Source organism: Acyrthosiphon pisum, chromosome X (genome assembly GCF_005508785.2).
Source record: "Acyrthosiphon pisum isolate AL4f chromosome X, pea_aphid_22Mar2018_4r6ur, whole genome shotgun sequence".
Taxonomy (NCBI): Eukaryota; Metazoa; Arthropoda; class Insecta; order Hemiptera; family Aphididae; genus Acyrthosiphon; species Acyrthosiphon pisum.
In genome coordinates, this window is record NC_042493.1 from 58,262,534 (window position 1) to 58,271,800 (window position 9,267).

At 30.6% G+C, this 9,267-nt stretch overlaps 1 protein-coding gene across 1 annotated transcript in view; it reads left to right on the forward strand.

Moving 5' to 3' along the window:
* LOC100165645 (facilitated trehalose transporter Tret1) overlaps positions 1-1,540 on the forward strand; it is a 52,070-nt gene extending 50,530 nt beyond the window's left edge. The window contains exon 6 of the mRNA XM_029487608.1: positions 913-1,540. Within this exon, the coding sequence (XP_029343468.1) occupies positions 913-1,154 (242 nt within the window). The 3' untranslated portion in view covers positions 1,155-1,540. The remainder of the gene's footprint in view (positions 1-912) is intronic.
* Positions 1,541-9,267: the final 7,727 nt, after the last annotated feature.

Here is a 9,267-nt window from a genome sequence, read left to right on the forward strand (position 1 = left end):
TCAAAATATGGGCCAAATAATATATTTACAGTGACTGACCATTTTACTCGATCAGTGTGGGTAAAATAGCCACATTATAGGGTTTTTTTTATAAAACATTTACATATTAATATAAAACAAATTTCATAAGAAATACAGCAGCCTTTTAAATTTAAGATGGTACTAGAGTAGCTATTGGAATATTTCTTTATACTATTTTCATTTAAAAAAAGTGTAAATATAATTCATCGAACCGTAGATGGCCACATTATCCATCCTACTCCTACCTACTTTTTACCTCGTAAAAGTGTAACTAGTGTAAGGAAATATGGCTACCCATTTTTCTGCCATCTTAGTCACAACGTTTATTGTACCTACATAACAATGTAACAATATATAAGTCATGTAATATTATATGTAACATAGGTATATGATTATTTGAATGCATTAAGCACCCTGAAAATGGCATTTAACCCACGATTGATCACTTAAATGTATTGGTTTCTAATTTCTTAGAACCACCTCACTGGGATTTATCTTGATTGCACCAGGGCGTCTCTCCACATCGACCGTTCATTGTTCGCAAACCCTTTCTCCTGTCATACACCTTTAACTTATTCATAGAAAATAGATTTATGTTTATCCCATATAATGACATAAAATGTATCTGCTTTGAGTTTAAAAAAAATACATACAAATTAATACAAGTTAATTACAAGTTTAATACCTACCTAACAATAATAATATAACTTATACAAACGTAACTCATGTCCCTGTTTTTACAAATAATCGCATGTGTTATTTTATGGTATTTACATTGTACATATTAAATATACCTAACTTACTGTGTCCAAGATTAATTTGACTAATTTATAGCAGTCCAACTTCTTTGATTTTTCTTTTTATATAATATTATATTCGAATTACTTTCAGGTGTTATGAATGGAGTTGTACAGACATGCGGATATGTTATCTGGTTTATAATTTGCAAAATATATCCATCGCTGATATTAAATTTAGGAGTGGAAATCGTTTGGTCAATATTCGCTTTCTTCTGTATATTAAACGTTTTATTTGCCATATTTATTATGCCCGAAACTAAGGGGAAAAGTCTAGACGAAATATTGCTATATTTCGAACCACAGGAGAAAATTAAGAAAATCGATATGCCGTAATCAACGTTAATTATGTACTAATGGAAAACAAACATAAATTTTACTATACGTTTTTTTGTGGTTGTATTTAAGCATCGATATATAGTATCGTTTTATTTATATTGAGTTATTATTAGTTCTACTAACATTGTATTAACTAATTGATAAAATATTTGCCAATTGTTTATTATTGAAAATCAACATCTCTGACGAAGGAAATCAAATAATTTTAATTTCCTCTGGAACTTTACGTGTACACTCTATTTAACTATATAAGATTATCGTTTATCTATAGGTAACTCGATTTTTATTACGTGATTTTTATTGAATCACGTGGTATGTAATTCATATGTATTTTTACTTTTCATCAATAAATATATAGGCACCTACGCTTATTCAAGAGGTGATTTGTATTTTTATTAATTTAACAAAAACAATTTAAAATAATATTTAAAGTCAGGACTATGAAGTTTTCAATTCGTTGTTATCTTCTAATCTCAAATACTTGAGCTATTATCAAAGACAATATAAAAACCGATTTAATTGGCTTATTAATTAGCGGTACAAATTAAGAGCTTCAAATACAGTTTTGTGTAAAGACTGGGACATTTATTTCGTGGTCAAAGCACAATCATTGGCTATCGTAATATAATTGATCAGTTATCAGGGTTTTTGTATCTTGATTAGTAATTTTTCTTAAACTCTCAAAATGTTCACCAAACGTCGATTAAGTTAGTAAATACTGTAACACGGTAAATATTAAATCACACATCCAATAAAAATATTTTTTTATTACAATAAATTATCAAACTACAATTATTTATATATGTAGATATATATTATACCTCTATTATATTATAACCTGTTTTAAAAAAAAATGTATATTATTCAATTATAAATAAAATAAGTGGATCATCACATAACAATATAACATTGATAATCTGAATTTATGAAAATCATTAAGATGTGCCAAAAATCACTTAGTACAATGATCATACTATTATAAGTTTAAATAAAATTTTGATTTTTTGTATTATTTTTAATTTTATATTATGTGACAGTATCGATACGATTTATGTGATCAAAATTATTAATTTTATATTTTTATTTGTAATAATATATTGCTATTTATTCTTGCAGTTAATACATTATTATAGCTTGTTGTATATTTAGTACATATTTACATAGTAAACTATAGGTATCTATTTATTTTTTTCTTCTTTTTTTTTGGCTTAGTATAGACCATTTAGGTCATTTGCCGCAACCACAAATTCTCTCCATCTGTCTGAGTCTGTCCGTCTCTTCACCGTTCAGAATTCTCAGAAACTTATGCAACCTGTCTATCCATCTTTCTCTTGGATGTATGAGCGGCCGTATAGGTACCTATGTCCAGAAGTCGTATTACGTAGGTAAAGTATATCATATTTGTATTTTTATAACAATAGGCGATAGTTGTGTATTGGAGGGTATACGGGGCTTACGGCGTATACCCATAACGTCGTACTTTTCGATCAGAACGTATAGCTTTTAAAATACACACAATACGCAGGTGTACGCCCGTATACGAGCGTATACTGATAAAATATGCAATATTGTTAATATATTTTTAATTTTATTATTGAATATTTTTGTTGATATCACAAATTTATCTAGAATATTTTTTGTATACAATATGGCATTATTACCACGATTATAGATAAACGATTATTTATAAATATAAAACTCTATGCGGTATGGTTACTGCCTACTGGTTTTGTTATACTGGTTTCATAATCATAATAGCATTGTGACGAGGAAAATTGATAGCGGTAAACATTTAAACCATAGATAATAGAAGAATTCTATATATGATTTAAATAAGTAAATAAGTTTCGGTTCGTTATGTTTTCAGAAAACCACGTTTTATAACATTCATATAATCAGTTGTCACAAGAGACATTGTAAAATAGAAAAATGACTTGAGTTTTAAGTTTTAACATTGTTCTGTGGTTTTAATAATTTAATGTTATGATATAATATATTATGTATATATGAATGATACGTTTGCTTTCTGTCATGTAGGTTATTTAGGTTAATTAATAAATTAAGTTACCAATCAACTGTCTAGAATTTGTCTAGAATTTGCTATTTTTTAGGTATATGACTAATTTGTGAAAGACATCACTATTTTAAAATCAAAAATTGTATTAATAAATAAAAAAAAATTTATCTTTTGAGTGAGGATTTGAATAATAGTTAAAAGTATATTAAGAATGAACATACAAACTGAAATACTGTGTGTAAAAATAGAAAAAGCAAAGATTATAATACAAATTGTTGAATGTAGTTTGTAATATGTGTAAGTAATATTTCGAGTGAAGCGAGAAAATTTTTTTGTTCCAATATAATATAGCTTAAAGTGCGTATAGCCAAAAATGTGTTCATCAATACACCACTGGATAGGTCCATAATATTGTACATCTTTGGGTTATAAATAAGTAATAAAATAATAATTAATACTTCGTTCTTTTAGGACTGTTTCACAGCTATGCGTAATTACATATTATATGGATTCCAATATGATACAGAAATCCAAAAATATAATAATAAAAATGTATAATTGATGTTTTGAATTGAAAAAAAAAAATTATGTTAAAAGTCTAATTAAAAACAATTAAATCGATATTTTGTGACAATATCAGAATTATAAAATCAATATAGGTACTATACTTTAACTACTATATTACTGAATGATAGTTTTAATCCTTGGGCAATTTAACAAAATATAACAATGATTCGTGTTTGGTCAATTATGGATCATAATATTATAAATGAAAAAATGTTAATGTTTTAATAATTTTTGTTTATTTTTATAAGATACTTGCTGAACCCGTGCACTTCGTTGCCCGGAAAAATTCGCAACTCTTATAAAAATTATGATTGTTCAACTCCTTTTGGGTGAACTTGTTGAAGTAAGTGCAACTCAGCTACCCTGGTAGGCAATGTTCAATAGTTCGATTTGATGCAAGCTTGTACCTGATCTTCCCGAATAACCAATGGAAACCAATAATAAATAAATACTAATTTCTACTGTAGATTGTAACCAATGGCAACTATTTATAAAATAAATAAAAATAAAATTTCCAATTTCCATCGAGAACTTCAAGGTTTCTGTTTGAGCACCTCTTTAAACTCAACATATTTTAAAATCCTTTCTTATTGCACTTCTTATTAAAGGAACCACTATTCAAAATTTCAAGTTCGTACGTTGAGTAGGTTTTGAGATATAGTTATGACTTATGAGTGAGTCGGTGGTATTTGGATCTTATATATTATATAAATTGCGTGGATAGTAATGTAATATACAATATGCATTTCACTAAGAATGAGAATCTCAACAAAAAGAGTGGTAGGTACCTACAACAATATACACTTCTAAATTAAAACTGTTGCAATTAATATTCATAAATTCCAATATGCTTTTGCACGCAGAAACAAATCAGCATTCTCAGATAAAAAAACATGAATATAATAAATTTGTTCTCGAATTTCTCAAGTACCCGCTAAAATTGAAATTATAGTATAAGTTTTGCATATTTTAAACATTACTTCTACTAGCCTATTTAAGTAGTTAGACAAAATACATATTATCAAGAGTCATACATGCGCAATAATATGTTTATAATTTTATAAATAAATAGTTTACTCTAGTATATTGTTTACGACAATGAAGCACGTGCTTGTTTTTACAGGAACAAAGGCGACACCAATAAAATGATCTGAAAAATGAATACAATTTATTTCTTATTTAATTTCAAAATTTAATACGTTTGTGAAATCCGTAATAATTTATTTTAAGACAATAGGTAACTTTTTAAAACAACGGAATAAACGCGAGCTTTTATAAATTTTTATTCTATAATCTTTATACTTTAAAACGGAATATTATTACAAATTATTATTAATCTATATATCAATAATAGTACAATGACCTAGCTTAACCTATTGTTCATTTAGGTAACCTATGTAGTTACAACAATTGTATGAAGGATTACAATTTACCTACCTAGGTACCCCAAATTTGAGACAAAATTGAATTTTATTGCCTAGGTAAAATAACTTTGTAGGTAAACCTTGTACAAATTATCGTGTAATTTTTTTTATTCAACTCAATTTGTTATAAAAAATAAGTAACATTATTAACAATCATAATAATAGGGTATAGTGACGATAAACTAAAATTTCGTCTTCGAGAGTTTGGCTTGACGATGTAAAATGAATGTGATTTATGCCATTATCCGATTATCGCAAATAAAACCTTTATTAGGTAGTTTATACATTATTCCACTAACAATAACCAACTTACTGCCAATCAATATCCGTCAAATTTCATATCAATCCCATTCCCAATAAGTTAACAATCATCCCTTTATATTATGCCTCAGCTTTCCTAATGTAAAAATATTACTATATAGTAACGATTTCAACCTTCTATTGTGTTTTCTCTAAGAACAACTTTTATTTGGAAGATAACTAGCAGGTATCTATATAATAAACTTACATCATAAATTAAAAACTCACATTAATGACATGTCTGTAAGTAAATAACTTATTTAAACCACTATAATAAATTTAGTATAAACCAATTTTTTATATCCTTAGAATACTCACGACAATACCTACCTGAAATTACAACATCCTGTCGTAGTTACTTCTTTACAATATAAGTACACAATTATTTATTGTGTTTTGTTATTTTGTCATCTTTGTAGTTCCAATAAAATGTTTTGTTTAAGTTACATTCACGCGTCTTGAAGTAATTTCATCCCGAAAAAGTGTTTTTAAAAATTACATATTACAATGATTTTATCTACGGTATTTTCTAAACAACAAAAATGCATGTAATGTTTTTCTGTCATAATTTATAAATTTCATTTCATTTTAGTATGATTGAAGTACAATATTTGAATAATTTAAATTTATGAGGTAGATTATTATTAGCCACACTTTAGTCTTTTATAGTTAAATATTATAAAAAAAAACAGCTTTATTTTCAGATAAAAATATATATTTGTTCAAAAAAAAATTGTATTCAAATAATACATTTAATATTAATTATTTTGCCATAATATTATACTTCTGCAAAAACCTTTAATAAATAATAATAATGACAATAAACAAAAGACTTAGACATAGTAGGTAATACTAAATATTTAAACATATCATAACATTGTAATTATTACTGCTTACCTACTACGTGTTCATTTTTTACTACACATCATAATAAAATATTTAACTTTATCTATGAGATAAAAAAAAAGTGTAGTAAGTAAACACATTATTTATTATTGTAATAGTATTATTAATCAGTAAGTAATGCGATGAATCATTGCACTAAAAAGATTTTAAGTTGTGAGTGAATCTGAGATACCGTTCTTTTTCACGATTTTCTGGAAATATTACAATTTGAAGTAGTACCAAGGGCGTGCTCAAGGGGAGGTTTAGTAGATTCAACCACCCCCCCCCCACACCACTTGGACACTTCACAAATACATACGTAGGGGAAAGTGATACCCCGCTACCGTATGTGGGGCAAAACCGTATAATCAGGATTTTATCAATAATTGATATCATGGAGAAAAACTGAACACACTGATTTGAAAAGTTTTGAAAAAAATTATTTTAAGTGCTTATAATCAATTATTCAATTATTTGCAAATATTTAACAAATAAAAAATAGTATAAAAAAATTTTTTACAGATATGTTTTTATTGTTATTTAATACCTTATTAAGTATAATTTGCATTTGTAGTTTGGATACATTCATTCATCTACTTAACGTTTTTTTATAAAGCTCGATATTAATAGTCTTGTTGAGGTAAAATAGTATAACTATACCCCAGGAATACATACGGTTTTACTCCAAGTGTGGACCCAGTAGCCATACGTGTTCAGCGCCACTGAGCTAGGCCTAGGCTAACACACCGTCTCCGCTCAGAATCGTTACATACAAAAAAATATTTCTAACAATTTATTTACAACAATATAACAGTACATAATATATTTTATACATTTTCATTAGGGGATACATAATAATATTGTAGGTTTGACGCCATGCAGAATAGTTAATAAGTGGTTTGAGGAGAAGTACTGGCACCATAGTTCCTCCTCCAGTCCTCGATACCACAATAAAAAAAAAAAAAAAAAAAAAGTTAATAAGTGGTTTAAAAACATATTTCTAACAATTTACAATAATATACTTTATACATTATACATTTGATCAAACATTATAATATTATAGAAATTAACGAGTGAATATAAAAACATAATAAAACTAACAATAAACAAATATAGTTAGAACATGAAATATGCGATATTCATCAGATAACCTGACATCAGGCCTCGTGTAATACTTTATAGACGCAGTGGTACTTGCGGCTGTTCCGTGTCAGTCTGCAGGCGGCCGTACGACAGATCAGCTGCTGCTGACGTGCGAAGCGTCTCGAAAATCTACGAGAACTGACAGACGTGTCAGTAGTGCGTCGCCGTAGAGACGTGGGCCGACGGTTGGACGCGTGGTCACATCAGACGCTGCAACAAAACATGCGGCAGACATATATTAGGACTGGACCTGATCGGCGAGCCGGCTGCACCGGTTTACTGACAGATCTGGCTGCCGAATTATGCGGGCCCGGCATTCCGGCCCGCCATGGCGATCGTGGACGCGGCGTTCAACCGGCCGCTGGTACTGTTGGTGAACAACATTGTCGTCGATCCGCCCACGGTCGTAAAGACGTCACCGTCAACTGGAACAGGGGATGCTGGAAGCCAAGGGTCGTCGCCACACGCTGCAAACGCCGTCACAGTTTCGACGGCAACGCAACGATCTTGGCGGGAAGACTACCGCCTCCTGGCCACGTCCGACCAGGACTTTTCAGTCCGCTTGCCACCGCAGAACTTCCAGCGTTGACGGCGGCGTCTTTGGACCGCAGACGTATCGACGACGACGCTGTTCGCTGACAGTACCAGCGGCCGGTTGAACGCCGCGTCCACAATCGCCATGGCGGGCCGGAAGGCCGGGCCCGCATAATTTGGCCGCCAGATATGTCAGTAAACCGGTTCAGCACGCTCGCCGAACGGATCCAATCCCAATATCTCGGGGTCTCACTTGTACAGCCGGTGTGTCAGCCGATCCGCCCCGGCCGCGATGTCTCCTGCGTCTTGAACATAAGTCCAACACGGTCGTGCGGAGACATCCAGCGAGGGGTCATGTCTGTGGCTGGGCTGCTCTGTACTGACGACGTTCCGGTCCACGTCCCATCCTCGCGGAAAATTGAACTTTTCGCAAAAACTCTCATCATTTCTTCGGCCTCCACGGAAAGCGACTTGTTTACAAACAGCTTCATAATAATACTACGATTTCAATAGGTACAATTACAATATTGAATATAATCAATACAATATTATAACAATGTCAAACCAATGACAGCAGTTTTACAAATGGGCGATCATCAAAAATTATAGGCTGTGTATTTTAATCAAATCTAAAGTAACGGGAAGTTTGTTGATTTGTAATAGGCCAATATTACTCAGTATAAATATGCACTCATTTCAAATAATATAAAAAAATATATTTTAGATTTTGAGCGGAGCGAAAGAATGTATTGGTTTTACAATGATGTGTATCGAGGTGGACAAGTTGGTACCACTCTGCTGTACAGTATTTGTCGAGTATTGTAATGGATGTGTTATATTTTAATTCAATGATAAATCATTGGATACGAAAAACGATTCTGAGAGGAAACGATGCGTTAACCTAGCTCAGTCGCGCTGAACACGTATGGTGGCGGGGAGGGGGGGGGGGTAAATTAGTATTTTTCCAAAAAATTAAAACACAAATTACACGTATTTTTAAACAAAAAACGTAAAAAAGTTTCATATAAAAGTTATAGACCTCAAGTTCTTCTATGTACCTGTATCAGTTTAAAAAAAATAATTTTGTTAAAAAATTACATGATATATAAACATAGAAGCTTAACCATACAGTACTGCCCCGCCTTCCCCTTATAATAATGATAATTATTTTATTTCTCAATTTTAGATCCAGCAAACTGATCAGTATAAAATCCATCGAAATGGCTAAACGAAACAATTA